This window comes from Benincasa hispida, chromosome 1 (assembly GCF_027475165.1).
Source record: "Benincasa hispida cultivar pf3 chromosome 1, pf3_genome.v1.1, whole genome shotgun sequence".
Classification (NCBI taxonomy): Eukaryota; Viridiplantae; Streptophyta; class Magnoliopsida; order Cucurbitales; family Cucurbitaceae; genus Benincasa; species Benincasa hispida.
Window position 1 is genome coordinate 87,401,038 of NC_143478.1, and position 22,269 is coordinate 87,423,306.

Below are 22,269 nucleotides of genomic sequence, written 5' to 3' on the forward strand. Positions count from 1 at the left end.
TCTCCACATTGGACGCAATTCATTGCAACCATGTGAGTCACTACATTAACTTGCGCTGATCCTTGAGAGAGAGTTCTCTGTTGGTTAGCCACCTTCTGGAGGAGTGAGGTCACTGTGGTCATTTGATCGACCAGTGCACTCATTGTATCAGTTGACACATCGACACTTTCTACTCTTTCTTGCTCTAGACCTCTTACCTCAAGCTTGGTATCAATCAACTCATCAGAATGTTGCGAGATGCGATCCAAAATATTCTTTGCTTCCGTACATGATCTATTCATTAATCCTCTTTCTGTGGAGGCATCAATAACTACTTGCGTTGATTGGTCTAAGCCATTGTAAAAGGTTTCCATCAGAATACTATCGGGAATCCCGATATGCGGATAACTCTTCACTAACTGTCGAAATCGCACCCATGCAGTGGTGCTCAAGGTTTCATAACCCTTTTGCTCAAAATTCAGCACATCCCTCCGTCTCCTTGCGTTGACGGCTAGAGGGAAGAATCTGTTCATGAACCTATCAACCAACTATTCCCATGCTTTAATCTCATTCGGCTCTAATGATTGAGCCCACCTCTTTACTTCATCCCGCAGTGTGTAGGGGAAAAGATATAACCTAAGTCTTTCTTGAGTCACATCAAGCATGGAGAATGCTCTGCACATGTCTACAATATTCTTCAAATGCGCATGTAGGTCTTCTCCTTGTAATCCTCTAAATTGACCCATATTCTGAATCGTCTGCAGCATAATTGGTCTGATTTCAAAGCTTACATTCCCCTCAACCGTTGGTTTTGAGATTCCTGGTGAGAAGTTATAGAAATCTGGCGCCGCATAGTCTCTCATTGGGACGTCATGATCAACAGCAAGAAATATGGAGCCTTGCGCTGGCCCATTTTCCCTTTGATTCCCTGCGGGAGCCTCGTTATTATTAGCCATGCTTCTTCACCACTTAATTTGGCCCTGATGAACTCTTGCGCGAATAATACACTTGATCTCTAGGTCCACTTAGAATTTCGGGATCACTCCAGCACTCATAACCCGTCAGACTGCTCTTCTCATTGAATAGCCAGTACAAAGAGATCTATCCTGCAAAATACCACAAACATGCTCAAACATTAAATCGTTAACCAATCCTCGGCAACGGCACCATAAACTTGTAATGACATAAACTATACAATGACGCACGCAAGGCTCAAGTCCATGTCCCCGTTACAAGTTCCCTGGAAACGACACCATAAACTTGACAATCGAAAAATTTGTATAATGCAATGCATGTCCATGCCATAAACTCGTAACGACACAGATTTTATGCGATGATATGTGATACTACTTCTAGATATGCGTTATTGACAAATGTTCTTGTAGTATGTTGTGCGTTGTCACAAGTTTCCTTGCGTTGAAACCAAGTATAATTTCACCACAAGTTTCTCGGTGTGGTCCGAGGTCGAAAATAGGGACTATTTTAGGTTATTGCATTATGCTTGTGATATATGCGACCAGGGGTTTTTCAATTTAATAAAGATTTTGTGTACAAGAAATTAAACATGCGATAAAGCAAAGTAAAGCGGTAAAATTGCGATAATAACATAAATTGCGTTAAAGTAAGTAAATCTAAGCTAAGATGATACAAGATACAAGTTTCATGATACAAGATACTGAGGTCAAGGCTGGTTGTGAAGATTATGCAAAGATCGTGTAATGTGGTGACAAGTCTTATGTACGAAGCAAAAACAGAAAAGATAACTAATATAAACAGTGTAAGTTCCTTAATCGCGTAAAAGATATAAGTATTGTTCTACTTTTCCCTTGGCTTACACCTCTCGGTAATCGGCCACATTCCCACATCTCTGTGGTGAAACAGGGATGAACGTGATGAACGCAAGGTTGCTTCCATCCTTGGAAATACTACTTGCTTTAGTTAACGCATTCTTCTAACCTTCTCTCGATAGATCAGAATGACATCTTCACTTCTACTCTCACAGGTGAAGATGTCGTCTAGCATGCTTTAGCTAAACGAATTTATCTCTTTAGCACAGATTAAGTTACTCGTTTAATCCATAATAATTATCAAAGTATTAAGAAAACTTCATGGAGAAAACGATTAATGGAGGAATGGAAATAGACAGAAAAGTGGTAATGAAAGTGATCGAGACATTCAATAAATCTATTTAGCATCTGATACATGTTTTGTGAATGAAGAGATTAAGAAGATGAAATACACTTTATGAAATAGAATTAGAAACAAATACAAATAAGCGCCAATGTCTTAGTGTCGATCTGGATGGAGATTTGCTTACCGGCGTGGATGAGCTGAATAGATGGATGAGCTTCCCTCTCAGGCTTGCTCAATCGGTAGCAGGGATCTAAGCACAGAGCTTCACAGTAGGGATCTGGCAGACTCGCACTGAGACTCACCTCTCAGCCTTGTCTCTTCTCTTCTCGGATTTCTTCCAATCAATACTCAGCTCAGCCTTTTCTCTCAATAATCCAGCAGCAATTAGCCCTCGTATCAATTATACCTGTATCAAGTATATATTCTCTGAATTCTATGGGGGTATTTATAGGTGAAAAACTTGGACTCTTGGCTTGTGGACCCCACTTCTTATTATGGAAATTCCGAAGATGGGGGAAAATATTCCTTCTGTTATGTAATCAGACCGTCAAATCTGCATAACGGTTAGTTGTACACGTGTCACAATCCTCTGTGTTTACGTTGCTCAGCTGCATCTTTCGATCGGTTGCTTGTATGCGGTGTTGTTTTTATTACCACAGGCGGTTGAAATTCAGCTCAGGATCGACTGTCGCATTGCGCTGTCATTGCGTTAATCGTCTCTTAATTATTGATTTGATGGGCGCAATGTAACAAAGATGCGTTGTTCAGTTTCTCGTTGAGCCTTGATCACAAGCGGTGACTTGGTTTCCTGCAAAACAAAGTAAAAATACCCTTTTCTACCATCTCGACGATGTCAATGGTTGTAATTGTGATAATTTATAATTATTGTATTCCTAAGCTAATTTTCATACAATCGACGCATATTTACTCACTTTTGGCCACAATATCTAGATAAGGCAACATAAATAACTTGTATTTCTACCAGTTATCAACAACGCCCCTTGCGGTCTACTTTTCAGCTCACTCGCAATCTGGCCCATTTGCAATTCAAGGTTGTGGATGGACGTAGCTTGACTTTGAAGCACTGTCTCGTTTTTCTCTATATATTGCTTCAATAGGGTCTTCAAAGAAGAAGATTGTAGTGGTTGTTGTGAGCTACTTGCTTGATTACTCGGTTGACCGTTGTTGCATTGGAAGAATCCTGGTGGCCCGTCTTTTTGCGCCATAGATTGAAAATTTTGTTGTTGATTCTTCCAGGCAAAATTGGGGTGGTTTCTCTACCTGGGGTTGTAAGTGTTTGAAAAGGGATTATTCTTTACAAAATATACAGACTGTAGATTTTGCGGGCAATCTTATATCGCATGCCCATCACCGCAAGTCGCACACCTTGCAGTGTTTTGACTTATTGCATTGATTTTCCCACCTTGAGGTATTGGGCTGCTGATCGCCATTCCTTGGATCAAATTCATCATTGCGGTCATTTGGTTTTATAATGAAACAATGGCAGCGTTATTTGCGTTACAATTTTTAAGTCTCAATCTCTGGTCACTCTCTCTTCAGTCTTTATAGTTCTTCGAGATGCGGTTCAGGATATTCTTCGCCTCATCATAAGTTTTGTCAAGCAGACCACCAGTGGCTGCCGCATTGGCAGCGGTCTGCGAAGCGGGATTCAAACCATGATAGAAAATTTATATTTGAAGGCAGTCTGGTAACCCATTATGCGGACAATCTCGAACCAACCTTTTAAACCTCACCCAAGCATCGTTGAGCAATTCGTCCATATCTTGTTCAAAATTTGTAATAAGCTTCCTTTGTCTTGCGTTCTCGATAGGTGGAAAATACTTCTTCATGAATTTCTCCACCACCTGCTCCCAATAAGTGATCTCTCCTGGTTCGAGCGAATATGCCCATTTCCTAGCCTGATAACAAAGAGAAAATGGGAACAACGTTAGTCGAACTTCTTCAGTAGAGATGTTTGGGAACACAAAAGTATTGCAGATTTCAATAAAACTTCGGAGGTGAGCGTACGAGTCCTCGTCACACCTTCCTCCGAATTGACCTACAGTCTGGATCATCGCAGCATCACCAGTTTCATCTCGAATCTACTTCCGTCGAGGGCAGGCCTCATGATTCCCGGAGAGAAATCATAGAGGTTTGATGATGCATAGTCCCTGATGGGTCAATTGCGATCGTGTGCAAACAGAATCGGATTCGTCATGACATTATTATCATTTGGTGCTCCATTTCCAGGTTGCTCCGCCATCTCTTCTTTGTCTGATCATGTTTACTGTTGGTGGTCTCTTAGTCTCCTTCGAAACGTTCTCTTAATCTTCGGGTCATAGCTTGTCAGAGATTGAGAGTTCTGCAAAGAAATCACAAAAATTACCGTTAACAAACTATCTTGCCGAAGCCCCCGGCAACGGCGTTAAAACTTGATGCTTGGAATTATGTAGTGGAAATATGGATGCTATGCGTTGATGGAATTGCATTGTGCACTTAAGTTTCCCAAGTGGAATCCAAGTGTAAATTCCTCTGAGTTTCTTGGTAAGTCCAAGGTCGAACACAGGGACTTTTGAAAATAGATTGCGTTGGTAATTTTTATGAAAAAATTGTGGTAACCAAGTAAAAAAATAAAGTGTTGGGTGTGTTGTTGCGCTGATGAAAAAGAAATAAATAAAGGCAGCGGATTTGAGAAAGATAGTTGCGTTGATAGATGCAATGAGTATGCGATGAACAGGTTGAGAAGATCTTTAGCTAGTGTTACTTGGGAATGCATCAGACTATGTGATCATGTTACAACCATGCACAGCAAGTCATTTTCCAATGTAAATGTGATGCTTCTAAGTCCAGGACGTATGTGTTGAATGAAAAATGTCCATAGAGCTTATCCCTAAGTCTCTACTCTTGTCCTATGCATTGATGCAAAATGCATGAAAGCAAGGTTACCGCATACATTCATATTTTATCGCTAAGATGCATGCGATGCGTTAATAACAAATAGTGCTCATTCCTAAGCGCCTATCTCTCGTTTATGCGTTCTAATTTGGTTCTTCTAAACCTAGATTCTAACCTGACCTTCCCAAGTCTAGATTCTATCCTTAGACTACCCTCTCGAGTATCCCTAATGGACGAATGAAGCATACATAAACAAGATAATCGCAAGGAATGAAGATTCCTAGTTGTGCTAGCTAAATGCTTCTCAACCCATTCAACTAATTTAGCTACTCATGCGTGAACAACAAAGAGTGAACAGATATAGAGAAAGAAATTCCATTCTTATAAATGATTTGAGTACAAAATGACAATGGAAAGTAAAGGTAGAGAGCCTGGTAGAAATTCCTTGTTGACCGAGGCTTTTTACACTGAATCTCTATTCTGATCTAAAGATGTTCCCGCTTCCGTAGGCGTCGGCCTTTCCCAAGCTTACAGAACGATCTACCGGCCAAGTTTCTTCCTCGCGTCTGCCTTAAAATGAAAGTAAACTATGGACAGAGACATGAACTTGTGGAACAAAAGATTTTAAAAGTCGTGAACCCCTCTTCTGAAAAATGCACTTGGTATTTATAGAGCTTCCATGGTGAAAGGCGGCTTCTCTCTCCTGGTTGTACAGATGGGACAACTTTAATTCCTGACTGATGCACCGGATAATTGTCACCGATAAAGCTGAATGTACTTCGTGACCGTTATCGGTTGTCAACTTAATTTGGATTCGACTATCATTAGCTTTCTGTCCCATCGTTCTTAATTATCCTTTCACCCGGATGTGGCTACCATGTTGCGTTGACCAAGTTGCGGTGATCCTTCTCGGGCGAATGTGTGCGAGCATGATCAACGCAAAGCCTTGCAGTGAAGTTGCGCTTGACCAATGAATTCCTATTATCGCAATCTTTGCATTACGTTAACGCATATTCTACACAAAAATATAAAGATCAACTGTTCTAATGTGTTGGACGTATGCGACCGCAATATTATAGAATTTATGCTTAATGGACACAATTTAACATATTTTATCAATGCAATCCAATATTGTTTAAGAACTTAACGCTATGATAACATGCATTTCTGCCCGTTATCATTCACCTGCAATAAATAAAGAAGAATGGAGTGAAATTGAGGTATGCATTCGATTAAAAATTTGAGAGAAAATTTCGGTTGGAAGATAAGTTATTCAAGTGGTGTGCTACTATGAGCTTCTTCTTGTGTTTACATTGCCTCAAGCTATTATTGAGTCCCACAACTCAGTCTAAAGCTCTAAGAGGATAGTGGGGAAGATCTTGAGGTGGTTCATGGTGATCTTTGGAGAAGACTACTGTTGATTAATCGAGATCTTGAAGAGTTCTACAAAGGTATGATCACAAACCCTTTTATTTATATGAGCATGCTGCCAAAATTAGTGAATTTGAAAGCTTACTGATCCTTGTTACTTCTGTTGCATATTAATACACTCTTAGAAAAAGTCACCCTAGGGTGATCAAGTGCCCCTTCACTGAAATGAGACAATCTCAACCATTAGAAAGAAACAACTCCTTGTAACTGAATCTAACAGTTACCATCGTTCGGTCCAGAATTTGTTAACATCCTTAACAATTCTGTGTAAGTGTAACCCCTCATTTTAGGTCCTAAAGTCTTGCCCTAATGAGCCAACCTTAAGGAAAAGCCAATTAGGACAAGAGACTAACACAACCCTATCCATTTATGGAGATCAAATAAAGAGTTGTGCATAACTGCTATCTTTTAGGGGGACACCACGATGCCACAAGGTGATGTACATAAACTTTATCCAACCTAATGAGAGAGACAGAGGGATATGTTGTCACACGTCTCGCTTCTACTTACTATGGACATTCTCTCCATTCACCTTGGTATTGACCTACCCAAATGCCACCTGTAGAGAGACACTCCCATGATGCCTCGAGGCCGAGGATAAATCTCATAGTGTGAAATTTTAGGGAGAAACATGTAGAGGTAAAGTGAAGTATCATATACCCTATTTACCTCCCACTCAATGTTCTACCTAGGGTTCATTAACTTAGAAAATTCGGCTATTGATTTTATCTAAGTGATTTGTTTAATTTGCTAAAAAACAACACTTGATTTTGATGATTAAACAACTTTGATTCAAGTCTTATTAAACTCTTTAACAAACTTTCATCAAATTTGCATGCGTGTAACAAATCTATCTAATTCACCTTTTCAGGTAGGTTCCCAGATAGGAGTGTGACGTTTCCATCGACTTAAGTACCCCAGCCTAGCCAAAACCAGCATTAGCCAAAAGGTCCCTTATAGATACATTTGTTACATATTTAATCTTTTATTAGGAATCAATTTCATCCTATTAAACCGATTTAAAAGGTTAAACTTAGATTTGTAATTTTATTAGAAACGTGATCGTAGGTCTATCTCAATCAAATTTTAAAACACTTTTAAAAGATGATTAAAGCCTAAGATTTGCATGCAACTCTTTATTATTGATTTTAATTCTAATTTCATTAATTATAACTCTTATAAGAAATGAAACAATTAAAACCAATCAACATTGCTAGCTAGACATACATAGGTTATTTATAACATTTATAAATTAACCTAAGGTATTGTCATGCTTCATGCAATGTTCATTCATTACTAATGTATAACTTTTATATAGACAAGTAATGAACTAAGCTGTAGCATACATTCCATACATACATACAACCTTATATTATAACATTTATAATATAAATGATGCATGAATATGCTATAATGCATGTATATATTATAACTCTTATATTATATGATGCATGAGCATGCTTTAAGTAATTTAATCGTACATACTAATATATTATAACATTTATAATATAAAATGATGCATGAAAATAAATGCATAAACTATGGTGGGTTTTAAAACTATATGACATACATTATGACATATATAATAATCATACATCTCATACATATTTAAATAAAGTTGATGGACCAAGATAGTAAACCTCAAAACAAAAAAAGAACAGGCTAATCTATTACAAAAGTTGAGTCTACTGGTTCAAAACAGGTGAACTGGGTCTTGAATCGATCACCTTGAAGCCTTGCAGCTTGATCGTGTAGCAACCTTCTGATCGTCGAGCAATGAATGTCAAGTGTAAACGATCGTGTAGCAACGGTCGCGTAGCTTTGAACTATTCGATGAGCACGAAAGTCCACACGATCGTGCAATGTGCTTCGAGTAGCATATACCATGCGATCGTGTAGTTAAAGACTATGCGATAAGCATGATAGTCTACACGATCAAGTGGCGTGTGTCAAGTATCGTATACTATGTGATCGTGTAACTATTGACCATGCAATGAGCATGATAGTCTACACGATCGTTTAGCATGCAAGCCTTGGTCGAGTATCAAATATCGCACGATCATTTACCCCTCGAGCACTTACGTGATCATGCAGCGAACACAACACGATCGAGTAGACATCTCTACACGATCGCATAGCATTAGCTATGCGATCGTTTAGTAGATGCTACACGATTGTGCAGAAAACTTTACACGAACACATAGCCAAATCTAAACGATCGTCTAGCTATAGCTACATGATGTGACCACTGTTTCGTCTTCTCCATTGAAACGCACTACAACCTTCACATCTAAAGCTTCTTCATAAACGAATACAAACTCGATTGCAAGAATTAATGCCCAAAAATGCAGGGGCCTTGCAAAATTAACTTTTGTAACTTAATTAGAAAGCCAAAACTTAGATTACTACCCCGAAACATCCATCAATAAACCATCCACATACATTTAATGATTAAACGCGATGCAGAAAATAAAACTCACCAAACTGTAAACAATTTTCAATACAGCAAATGGAATTTGGAATCAGAACACAACCTAGCTCTGATACCAATTGAAGGATCTCGTTTTATAGAGAACCTATGAGCGGAAGCAGGTTGTCCAATTCCATTACGATTGAAAATAAACGTTTACAGAAAAACATTCAGATTATGCATTCTTAATGAAATTATAGCATGCTTTTGAAACTATAAAAGGAGTTCAAGTGATTATACCTTTGAAGATCTCTTCTTCACGTAAATCCCTCGAACTAACTCGAACTCCTCGAACAGCAACGAATTCTCCTCGAATAAACAACAATTAGAACACTCGAACCAAAAGTGAAGGACATTACCACTTGGTTACCTTAGTATTCTCGGGGTGAAACCCAGAAGTGGTGGGCTCTGGCTATTTTGGTTAGGAGGGAGTTTATGTGATTGGAGGAGGAAGACGATTGAAGAAGTACAAGCTATCATATAGCAAAGTGCTTCGATCGTATAGTTTCTGGAGACTATCGTACAAGCTCTTAATTTCGTGTAGAAGATCTAGGAAGAAGAAGAAAACTGTTTTTCTTTTTATTCTGAAGAAGAAAACTGTTTTTTTTGTTATTCCATTTTCCATAAAAACCACTTAACTTCCCACTAAGGTGCTTAGAAAGAAAAAATGATTAATTACCTAAATAAATAGAAATAAATAAAACCAACTTATCATATTATATTTATAACCTAGTTTTAATATTGCATCATATACAACATAAACTATAGTTCTTTTTCTCTATTTTATGGAATTTAATATAAATCATATTTATATTAAATTTGACAACTATAAATCATATTCATAGAAAATATATTTGAATGATATTCAAATATTTGTTCCTCCAATCAAACTATAATGTATCAAATACATTATGTCAACTATATCATATATAATTGTATTAATTTAATTATATTATATATAATTAATTCACTCTTATTAATTTGAACATTTCAAATTAACCCAAAAATTGATTCTCAACTAAATCCTTTTGAGCTACCAAAGGGACCTTATCGACCTGTAGTTTGAACCTCAAACGATCATGAATAATTAATTAAATTCTTTATTTACATTATCCACCATTCGTTAATTGTTGGGTACTCCATTAAAGACCGACAACTGCCCTCTTCGCACTACAGATATATTTCTGTGTCCATTGGATATAACCAATCAACAGTACGATGACCCTTCACAAATTGCTCGTAAGTATAATTGGGCTAAATTACTGTTTTGCTCCTGTAATTATATCTAACTCCTTAAGTACCATTGATTCCTCTAATGAACAATAGATCATAGTTCCAATATGATTAAACCCCTCTCGGGCCAAGAGAGAGTATCACACCACATTGTTCAAGACCTAGAATCAGCCTTTAAGGGAGCAATTTATCTACTTACCCCTGCTTCAGGGAAGGAGTGAATTCCATCTCGTGTAGCTGAGTTCCCAACTCCCTAATCCCCAAAATGGTAGGCTTGTTGATTCGACGATCTGGCCACTTTCATCCATAAAAATCAAAGGACCGCCCTCATAGGCAGGAGTTCACAACTCACTCAGGATTCAGGTCATGTTACCTATGGTCATCCTAGTGAAATGAAAGTTTCTATTCTGAATGACGTTATATAATAAGACTAAGCATTTTGTGGTCCGGTCTTATACAAACTTCTTTGTATAGAATATTCTTGTTCGCATGTCTAATACATGAATGATCAGGATCTGATCATTTATAGCATTTTACAACATTTGTAACATCTACAAAGCGGGTCATACTCATAGTTTCACAAGGATAAGGTATCAAGCCTTATCCATATATTACAGACCATTTAGGTTATCACTTAAATATGATCCAACTGTATGTCTCCACATACATGTTTAAGTTATAATGATAACCTTGAATATTAGTTTATTGGTTTGTGGTTAACGCAACTAAAATATCACATATTTCATAAACAAAGTGAATAAAATGTCAAATATTATTAATCACAAAAATGTTTGTTCATATAGTTTACAAACTGTAGGACCCTACGAGATTTAAGGCATCAACCCCAACAATCTACTACTGATTTGAAGGTCAAATTCGTGAAGATCAACTTCGATTTGAAGGATTCATCAAAGGTATAAATTCTGAAACCCTCTTTTATGAAAAATGTTTTCATGCATGCTTTTAGAACTTAAATTAAGTGTAATTAGAGTGTTTATTGATTCTAATTACTTCCGTTGCGTGATCGTATGTTCCATCAGTTCATAATTACGGTTGAGTCAAAATGTTCATTTTACCCCTATAATTACATCTTTTCCTTAAATACCACTAATTATGAACAATTTGTTTATGATCCAGCCATGAACTAAATCTTTCTTAGGATAGTGAGGGGGCGGGGCCCCTTGTTCAAAACTTGAAATTAGTACTTAAGAGAACTACTAATCTACTTACCCTATGTGGGATGGAATGGATTTCATCTCGTGAAGTTATGTTCCTAGCTCCCCATTTAGTCAAGTCCCCAAAATGGTAGGCTTATTAAGTCGGCAACTTAGACCACTTTCACCCATGCAAATCAAAGAACTGACCTCACAGACAGGAATAGTCTTAATGAATAAACCATATGTGATTTTATCGTCAATTTTGAAGTTTAAATGGATGATATTGAAATGTTGGAGTTAAATTTGATAAATATATAAGTTTAAGGGTTAAAGGGATGAAATTGTAAAACTAAAATCTACTTTTGAGTTTTGAGTTAAATTTTATGTTCTTGAAAAATAATGTAAATTAAAATCCAGTCTAGGCTCTATATTTTTTATTGTCCAATTTTAGTTTGGTACTTTTAATAAACTATTGTTATTATTATTTAAGTAATTTCGATAAAAAAAAAAAGAAAAGAAAATAAGTTTTTCAAGCTGGCGATTTGACTGGCATGAAGGAAGGTTTATTAAAAATGTATGGACTTTATATTGGGCTATGTAAGAAATCAAATGAATCATGGCACAGCCACATGGTGGGCTAATCGGCTAACCGACTGGTAGCCTATGGAGCCCAGACACAGATACGGCTATACGATACGAATACAATCGGATACGACGATTCGTCAATTTCAAAAAAGCTAAGATACGGATACGTCTAAAGATGCGTCGTTTATATATATATATATATATATATAATACATACATTTCTAAAAGACCAGGATACTGATACATTGAAGATATACTTTCTTTTTCTTTTAAATTATCTAGGATATAGATAAATTTAGCATACAAGTTAATAACAATAACACAAAATAGAATATAAACACTGAAATACAATACAAAAAAAGCAACATCTAAGATGTTGAAGTACAATAGTTATAAAATGCAGTAAAAAAGTGACTCATATTGCAAAGAAGAAGAAGAAGAAGATTAGAGGGAGAAGTATGAAGATAAATGAAGAACTTCTTCATTGAATTGTTGAAAATATCCAAATGATTTATATTTTGTGGACTTTATGGGGACTCAAGTGTGAAGATGGAGATTAGATGATTATAGTCTAAGGTTTGGTCTGTTATTTATTTTTTTCCCTTTTAGTTTTAGACTCGAGTAATGAGCTTTTTAAATAGGTTGCCTAGATTTAGATTGAGAAAGATTAGATGAGTTGTTTATCTTTTTTCTTTAAAAAAAGTATGCGTAGAAATAGATACGTCAAATCGCGTGTCAGATACATATCTGGAAAGTATCTGGAAATATCAGTATTCGATAAGTGTCTAATACTGATTCTTTGTCTCATATGAAGTAACTACGCTTCAAGCTTGTAGCATTACTAGCAGGTAAGTTTTCCTCTTAACGTATAACCATAGTTCAAAATTTTGGTCGAATTCTCAAAATTTCTATTTTCCATAATTTCTCGAAATTTCCATCGACATTCGATATTTCCATTAAAATTTTGAATGTTGAGTTTTTTTTTTTTTTTTTTTTTTTTTTTTTTTTTTTTTAAATAATTAGCTATGCTTGCTCAAGAGAAGTTGGTGCTCTTTTACCATACAAAATTTTTATTTTCAAGAAACCATATATTTTTATTCAAATATTTTCCATAAGGTTTTTGCATCATTTGTTTCAAATTTGAATTAATGTGAGTTCTCTAATATTCCTTACATTTTCTCTCAAGCTCTATGAACTTATAGAATTTTCTTTTGCTTCTTTCTTTTCCATTATGTCGTGTTATATTTAATGTTATGATTTTTATATTATTATTATGTTAGTTTGATTCTTATATTCTTATTATGTTAGTTTGATGCTGTTATTTTTCAAACTTTATTTTATAACAAACAATTTACAATTATTCTATATATAAATATTTCATATACTTTAATTTTGTAATTAATTTTCAATATTTGATATTATTTTGTAATAAATTTTTGTTTTTTTAAATGTATATTCTCACATCAATATTTACATTATTTTATAAGATACATCTATATGTTCTCTTAATTTACAAAAATGATGATTAAATATAGTAAATTATGACATAATTTAGCTACAATTAAAGTTCCATCAATTAATTATAACAATTTTCATAAAAATTTTCAAAATTTTTATTAATATTTACATAAAATGAGGACCTCGAAAATTTTCATGGACAACAATATTTCAAACCTAACTATTTCCCCATTAAAATAAATAAATAGAATAAAATAAAGTAAAAATAAAAATAATGTATAAGTAGGCTTTCTCACCTCACTCTCTTTCCATCTACGCTGTTACAAACCCGCCACTGTAGCCGCCGCTCCCCGCCCTCACTCGGCATGTAATTATCGTTCTCCCCTATTCAAGATAAAAAAAACTGATGTGCCGATTGATCCTAACCGAACCCAAAACCGACTGGTCGGTTCAACTCTGGAGTCCCGTCTTCAAAATTGCGAGTTCTTGAAAACTTGAGCTAACCTTGAGTACCTTGGCTCTTGCAGTATAACCCAGGCAGATTCCTAGAAGATGGAACCGGAACTAATTGCGGATAGTCTTGTAATGGAAGCCGAATATGGTTCTAACATACCCACCAGTCGGAAAAGAAAGGCTGATACAGCAGCTGACGGCAATAATGATGGCCGGCGAGCAACGCTCATGAAAAGAATTAAATTGTCTTTGACCAAGCCATCGTTTGTTCTGGGGCTTGCTCCGAAGATGGTGAGGACAGAAAATCGAATTACATTGCGCAATGCCCTGCACAAACTTATGAGGCAGCAAAACTGGGTGGAAGCAAGTGGAGTATTGAGCATGTTACTGCAAGGGACTTTGCGGGATAATTCTCCTATTAGGAATCGTTTGAAGTATTCGGTAATAAAGCACACCCCCCGCCAAAAGAAATTGTCTATATATTGCCCTCATTGGTTAGTATAAAATTTCACAAACTAAGTATAAAATTTCACAAACTAAGTATATTTCAAATAGAAAAAGAGGTGAAAAAGTTATGATCACATGTAGAAAATATGCTTACTGTGGACGATTTAAATTTGAATTTGTTGGTTCTGTGCACCCTTTCCAATAGGAAGAACAGAGCAAGCTTTCTTGCTGTTAGCTATGCCATAAGCTTTATGTAGCTCAAATATTTGAACTTGTTTACTTAACTATTTAATGTACTTCTGTGTATGTCTTAGATTAGAAACAGAGCTAATTGTAAAGTGCTAGTGGGGAGAGGGGTAGAGCTAGAAGACCCTCAAGATGGCAAGCTGCTTGGGAGTGATAGATCAAAGCCGCATGGTCCGAATGGGTTCACTATGGTGGTTTTTCAAGATAATTGGGATATTATGAAAGGGGATTTGGTTAATGTGTTTAAATAGTTTTTTGAAAGGGGCATATTGATCTATGGACACAAGTTATAAAGAGTATTCATGGTAGAAATTTTGGTGAATGGCACACTTCTGGAAATCTTTTTGTAGTCTTCGTAGTCCTTGGATCAGCATATAAAAAATTTGGTTGAAAGTAGAAGCCTTGGCAGTCTTCAAACTGGGAAATGGAAGCAGAATAGCCTTCTGGCATGACTCTTGGGCTGGTAACACACCCCTTAAACTCAGTTTTCCCTTTTTATTTAGAGCTGCTTCTAACCAAAATGGATCTGTTTTGGATCATTGGGATTCTCAAACCCTATCTTGGTCTCTACCCTTTAGAAGACTATTAAAAGATGAAGAAATACCAGACTTTCAGACTTTGCTTCTCTTGATTTCCAGCCTAAAGCCTTCTCTCAGACCTGACTATCGTTCTTGGTCCTTAGAAGCAGTGATTTATTCACAGTAAAATCTCTGTCTAACCATCTTGCCTTGGCCTCACCTATTGACACCCACCTTTTAAAAGCTCTGTGGAAGACCAATAGTCTTTGAAGAGTGAACATTACGGTTTGGATCTTGCTTTTTGGATCCCTAAACAGTGCCTCAGTTCTGCAACACAAGCTGCCCTCCCATTTTCTTTCTCCTAATCAATGTGTTTTATGTAAATCAGCTGGAGAAGACTTGCAACACTTGTTCTTTGACTGCTTCTTCGCAAGAAATTGTTGGGTAGTCCTTTTTAAATCCTTCAACATCAGCTGGGTTTTCGACATTACTTGTAAAAAGAACGTTCAGCAGTTACTCACTGGTCCTATCCTCAAAAAAGCCCTAAATCTGATTTGGTGCAATGCAGTAAAAGCAATATTAGTTGAAATTTGGTTCGAAAGAAATCAAAGAATTTTTCAAGATAGAGAACAAATTTGGTTCTCTCTCTATGAGGCTGCTAAACTTAATGCTTCTCAATGGTGTTCTCTTTCAAAACACTTTGCAGCCTACTCACTTCAAGATTTATGTTTGAATTGGCAAGCATTCATCCTCCCAGTTTGATTATGTTTTAAGGAGAAGGGTCACTACTATCCAACCTTGAAGACTTAAATAGTTAGGATTAATTTATTATTCTCTTGTTTTCCCTCTTGGTTTGTACTTTGGCCATCAAAAAAGGGCGTTTCTTTTCTTTGTATTCAATTCTCTTGTAAGTTCCATATTTTCCGTTATTGTTTGAGTTCTATGGACATGATGAGGACGCTAAGGGGGTGTCAACCTAGTTGAGATGTCCGTGTGCGTCTCCTGATCCCGTATCTTGTATCACTCCTATTTAAGTACCCATCTCTTGTACTTTCTTTTTGTGCTTTAATAAAAAGTATGGTTTCCTTTTCAAAAAAAAAAAAAAAAAGAAAGGGGCATATTGAATAGTTCTATCTCTAAAACTTTTGTGTGTCTCATCCCAAAAAAGGAAAAGGCTAATTGGTCAAGTATTTCAGGCGCCTATTAGTTTCATTACCAGCCTTTATATAGTCCTTACTAAAGTCCTGGCCCATTGGTTGAAAAGGGTGCTTCCTTTGACAATTTCTGAGTCGTAAGGGGGGCTTTTATCATGGGGACATAGATTTTGGATCAAGTGCGTATTGATGATGGAGCAATCGAGGACTACAAAAGTAGCAAGAAAGAGGGAATGTTTTTTACAACCGTTTGAAAAAGCCTATGATCATGTGGATTGAGATTTCTTGGATAAGAAGGGTTTGGTAGCTCAAGGAGCAAAGTTTTGGCCACTAGTTACTTGGGCCAGGCAATTCTCTATCCCCTTTTTTGAACCTTGTGGTGGGTGTACTTAGTAGGATTGTGTCTAAATCTGTTATGGTAATTTAATTGAGGCCGAGGTGGGAAAGGAGAGGGTGACTCTTTTCTATCTCCAATTTGTCGATAACACTATCTTTTTTTGCTCTGAGAAGGAGGAATCATTCTTATTCATGAATTATATCTTGGCTTTCTTTGGAGGAATGTTTGGTTTAAGGATCAAAATCAACAGAGGTAAAAGCCATGTTATGGAGATGAATTGTGATGTTGAGATTGAGAAGCTTAGGAGTTAGGTGGATGTCACGGGTGGTGATGTGGGCTACCTTCCTTCTTCTTACCTTACCGTGCCTCTTGGAAGTAATCTCCAGTCTTTCCTTTTGGACTCCTATCGTGGACAAAGTTAGGAAGATACTTGCCTCTTGGAAAGAAGGTTTCTTCTCTAAAGCTAGTAGACATACTCTTATTAGGTATGTTCTGAGTGGTATCCCCATCTATTATTTTTCCCTTTTCAGAGCTCCAAGTAAGTGTGTAAGAACATTGAGAATCTTTTATGCAATTTCCTTTGGGAAGGGGTGGATGAAGGTGAAGGCAAAGGGGCGCACTTGGTCAAATGGAAGATCATTGAGAGAGCGATCACTTCAGAGGGCTTAGAAATTGGGAATTAAGGTTTCGTAACAAAGCATTATTAGCCAAATGGTTGTGGCATTTCTCCCTTGAACACAACTATCTTTGGCACACGATCATTGCTAGTAAGTATCGTCCTCACCCTCTTGAGTGGTTGGCGAGTGGGGTTAAAGGCACTTACTAGAATCTATGGAAGAATATATCTTAGGAGCTTTCGTCTTTTGATCCCTTGGTTTCTTGTGTGGTGGAAGAGGGAAAGGAAACTTATTTTTGTGAAAAATCATTGGGTTCGGGGATTGCTCCTTGTTTTCTTGTCTTTATCATATTTCTTCCCTTAAAAATTATTTGGTGTCTGATTTCTTAGTGTGGTTGGGGAACTCTTGCTCCTCTTTGTTTGGGTTTCGTCACTCTTTATTCATTAGGGAAGTGACAGATGTCAGCTGCCTTCTGTCTATTGTTGAGGGGTATAACTTTAGGATTGGGAGATGTAGAGTCCCAACCCTTTGGAGGGATTCTTGTGTAAGTCTTTCTTTTGTAGTTTGATTGATCATTTTAACTTTAGGATTGGGAAAAGGGATTGGAGAGTGTGGAGTCCTAACCCTTTGGAGGGATTCTCGTGTAAGTCTTTCCTTTGTAGTTTAATTGAACATTCTCTCGTTGTTGAATCGGTCTTCTCCGCTCTTTGGAGGATTAGGATCCTCAAGAAAGTGAGTTTTTTACCTAGCAAGTTTTACATGAACGTGCCAACACAGTGGATTGACTTGCGAGGAAATTGCTCATGCTAGTTGGGTCATTCTGTTGTATTTTATGTTGGAAGGCGGAGGAAGACTTGGATCATACTATCTAGAGGTGCAAGTTTGCGAGCTCCGTGTGGGACTACTTATTTCAGATGTTTGGTTTTATGTTAGCTCGTCTTAGAGATACCAGTGATTTGATTAGAGAGTTCCTCCTCCATCCGCCCGTTCGTGAGAAGGGTTAGTTTTTTATGGCTTGCAGGGGTGTGTGCTTTATTGTGGTTCTTTGGGGGAAGTGGAATAACAAGGTGTTTAGAGGGTTGGAAAGAGATCCTTGTGATGTTAGATATCATGTTTCCCTTTGGGTTTTGATTTCAAAGACTTTTTGTAATTATTGATTGACACTATTTTGTGTAGTTGGAGCCTTTTTCTTTAGCGGGGTTCCCTGTTTTTGTGGGTGGTCTTTTGCATGGCCTTGTACTTTTTCATTGTTGCTCAATGAAAGTTGTTTTCATTAAAAAAAAAAAAAAAGCCTTCCTTAGAGATGGGCATCCAGTCCCTTTCCGTTGTGTTATTTCATTATGTATTGGGTGGTATCTGTTTCTCTAAAATAAATTGATATCATATCTATTATTAAAGTTGGTGTATTGTGCATCTACCTTTTACATATAATTTGTTTGTTGTGTTGGGTCTTGGTAGTGTCACAACCACTCGCATTTGGTTCAACTTATCACATTAAGAAACTTGCATTTATATACCTGTCAGCTTCTTCCATGAAATCTACTGAATACGACAAAAATTCTTTTTAGGCTTCAATGGAGCTTCTTAAGCATATAGAAGGTGATTGTATGAGGCCTGATAGGATCAGGCACATTTATGACATTTGGATGAAGAAGAATGGACCACTGAAACATTGGCCTATTGAGGTATGGGTTATGGAAATTCTCTTTTTGTTTCACTCCTCTAGGAGTTTGTATCTGTGAGCATTAATCTCTTTTCATTAATTCTATGAAAAGTTACTGTCTCTTGTTTAAAAAAAAGATAGTTAAGTGGTTTGCCAAATTTACCCAACACGAAATGCACAAAAAGATGGATTGGCTCTGACTTTGTCCTTGAAAAGATATCTGATGAGAAATTGATATAGCTTAATTCTTATGCATGTTGCATTTATACAAGTCTTGTGTTTCCCCCAAACATCTACTTGCTTATTCCAAGATTTCAATGGTTTTGCAGGACAGATTTATGGTCCAGTTAGAATACATTCTTTTCTGCCTTGAAGAAGGGAAAACGGAAGATGCACATCAGGAGACTTTAAGGTATGGTATTCAAACTGGCTGTATAATTTGTGTACTCGTGCATGTTTGCAATTTTTGCTTTATTTTTTAAAATCTTATTTGGCATGAACGTTTAACCGAAATGGATATTGAAACCATATTAGTTATTAGCCTATCATTTGTCCACTTGGAGATGTTTCCAACTTTATGACTTAATGAATGGTTGAACTGTCAACTGTGTATCTGTTCATTCTAGTTATTTCCAACTTTGGAAGTGGGATCAGCATAGATTTTTGGCATGTTCATTGCATCACATCACATATTTCATTCCTTCCTTCCGTTTTCTGCCTTTATTTATAAGATGAGTGGGCTGTTTTTAACATTTTCAAGGAAAATATTCTCCAGTTTCCTGTTGGTCTTTCATTAGCAACGAAGATTTTGTGGTCTATAGTAGTGAAAACCATTTATAACAGATATTTGGTTCGAAAGGATGCAGAGCAGTTTTCAAAATACTTTGTACCCATAGAATGATTATTTTTGTTCTGGTCTTTATCTCAATTGAAATGCTAAACCCCAGCCCCCCTCCCCCCTGTTTATTGTAATTTTGAGCATTAGTCTTTTTCCATTATATCAATGAAAAACTTTGTTTCCTTTAACAACCCCTCAAACATAATTGGAGTTACAAATTATCTAGAGTTGGCTTATATAATAACGTATTGGTGGATGTTAAGGAAGAATCAGAAATGAATGACTTTAGTCAAACTAATTGTGCTAATTTTCTTTTGTCAGCCTAATGCAAATGCCTGAATCTGTGAATGATCCAATGTCAAATATGATTATAGGGTTGACATTTCGGCAGCTGTGGTTCTCTACCATTCCAGAAGAGATTCAGTGGAGGGACTCTCTCCAGTTTCACTCCCCAATTCAATTAGATAGGATGATTTTGAACTCAGATAAGTGTTCCGTCAGCAACTCTCATGGAGATGGTGCCTCATGTCGGAGTAACACAGAGACTTCTATCATGAATGATAAAGTAATTAATGTTGATAGTGAAGGACACAATGAAGCTTCTTCAGATGTTGATCATAACATAAAAATGGAAAACCATCCTCAGAACTTTGTGGCACAAGATTTTTGTGTTCGTTCTGCTGAAAAAGATGAAAATGAAGCTTCTTTCTCAGATAATGGAGGCTATCAGCACTATGTTTCAATTTTCTCTGCTCTTGGTAAGTTTGGAATTACGCGATTGTAGGATTATTGAGCCGTCTCTGGATATCGTGCCACCCATAATTAGATTTCTCATTTTGAAGGAAATTTTTGTGCTATTCATTCAATCATTTATCTAGGTTGCCAAGCATGTGAAAGTGTTTGAACTTTTTATTTTATTTTATTTTATTATTATTTATTTTCTTTAAGAAACCTAACTTTTCATTGATACAGTGAAAAAAACTAATGCTCAAAATTACAAGGAAACAAAAATAAAAAGAGGAAAAAGAAAAACAACAATAGGAATATAAGCATCCACAACCCAATATAGACAAAAGCCTTGAAAAAAGCAATATGAAAAGTCGTAGAAAGATAACACCAAGCAGAAGCCATGAGTCTTGCTGTTACTATATATATATATACACACACAGTATTGCTAACAATTTAGTTTATAACTATATATACACACGCGCACGTGTTTTTCTTGGGGAAAAATGCAATTTTGATCCTTGAAGTTTGAAGTTAAAGTTTATTTGGTCCCGGGAGTTGAAAAACTGACACTTTCCCTAAAGATTGAAAAATGCTTTTAAATGGTGAGTTAATTTAGTTGATTAACGGAAGAAAAGGGGCATGACATGTTGAGTTGACTAGTTCAAGTCAAGTGCAATTTTTACTAATTTTAAATTATTTTTCTGGATGGGGTGGATTTTTTTCCCTCCTCGTCTCTTCCCTTCTCCTTACTCTCTCCCTCCATCTCTCCTCTAAAACCAAGTTCTTTGGTTACAAGAGAGAGAAGTTCTCTAGAGACTTGCTCATTTTCCGGCCAGTTCAGGCCCAAGCAGATATTACAGAACACTCATTTATGAGCTAATTTCAACAGTAAAAGTAGATTAAAAAACAACCCGATCCAAAATCAACAACTATAAATTATGATTGGCTCAAAGCAAACCCAACCTTCAAACACACTTACAGGAACAAATTTTCCTGAAAAAAGAAACAACATCAATAAATCAACAAATAAACAAAGAGGAACGAACTCACCCAGCACTTTTACAAGCAATCCAAGCGAAGTAGATACAAATCACCGAAAGCCCATTAAACAGCAAAAGCCAAAATATATACATTGACAGATAAAATAAAAGTTTAAGCATTCATTTGAATGCAATTGACAAAACAAATCGAAGAAGAAGAGGCAGATTCACATACACAACTTTGGGATTGAATAAGCAATGAGGCACTGCAAATGGAGGTTGATTCTAAGATTGAGATAGGAAGTGGGAAAAGGGGTGAAGGTAGGTAGAGCTAGGGTTTTGGTGAGTGAAGGAAAAAGAGTAGAACCCCAAAGTCATCAGGGTTTCTTCATATCTTTTGGGATTTAAGTTGAATCCTATCCGGAAAAAATCTTATTAGGAAATGCTGATCAAGAAAAAATGAAAAGAATCCACACTGGGCAACATTAAGAAATCCACTGAAGATCAAGTTAATGGGGAACAGTCTAGCTAAAGAAATGTGACTAGAAGTTTAGATTGGACACAATAATGGAAGGTCTCGTACTAAGAAGCTAAAGAAGTCGTCTAGGACAAGGAAAGTGGGGTATTGGGATGAATTGGTCAGAAATGACTAAATGAGCATGTGAGAGAGATCTTCACTTGTGAAGAGCTGGATTCCAGAGGAGGGATGGAGGGGAGAGAAAAGGTAGGGGGGAAGGGAAAGAAAGAAAGAACAATTCACCTCACCCAGAAAAATATTATAAAATTAGTAAAAATTACCACCACCTAAGATAACATTTGCTAACTCAACATTGCCATGTTGTTTTTCAACATCGCCATGTTGTTTTTCCGTTAGTTAACTATCGGTCAAACTAATTCAGGGACCATATAAGCATTTTCAAACCCTAGGGACCAAAAATGCATCATC

General features: G+C 36.6%; 1 protein-coding gene across 3 annotated transcripts in view; it reads left to right on the forward strand.

The window, feature by feature from the left end:
* Positions 1 to 13,621: 13,621 nt before the first annotated feature.
* Positions 13,622 to 22,269, forward strand: part of LOC120073019 (TAF RNA polymerase I subunit A) — a 63,077-nt gene continuing 54,429 nt past the window's right edge. Inside the window, exons 1-5 of one of the 3 annotated variants that reach the window (XM_039025586.2) lie at positions 13,651 to 13,785; positions 13,869 to 14,235; positions 18,682 to 18,798; positions 19,106 to 19,188; positions 19,936 to 20,372. In XM_039025586.2, the coding sequence (XP_038881514.2) occupies positions 13,894 to 14,235; positions 18,682 to 18,798; positions 19,106 to 19,188; positions 19,936 to 20,372 (979 nt within the window). In that variant the 5' untranslated portion in view covers positions 13,651 to 13,785; positions 13,869 to 13,893. Of the gene's footprint in view, positions 14,289 to 18,681; positions 18,799 to 19,105; positions 19,189 to 19,935; positions 20,373 to 22,269 lie in introns of all 3 variants that reach the window. The other 2 variants (XM_039025578.2, XM_039025595.2) reach the window with 2 other exon arrangements.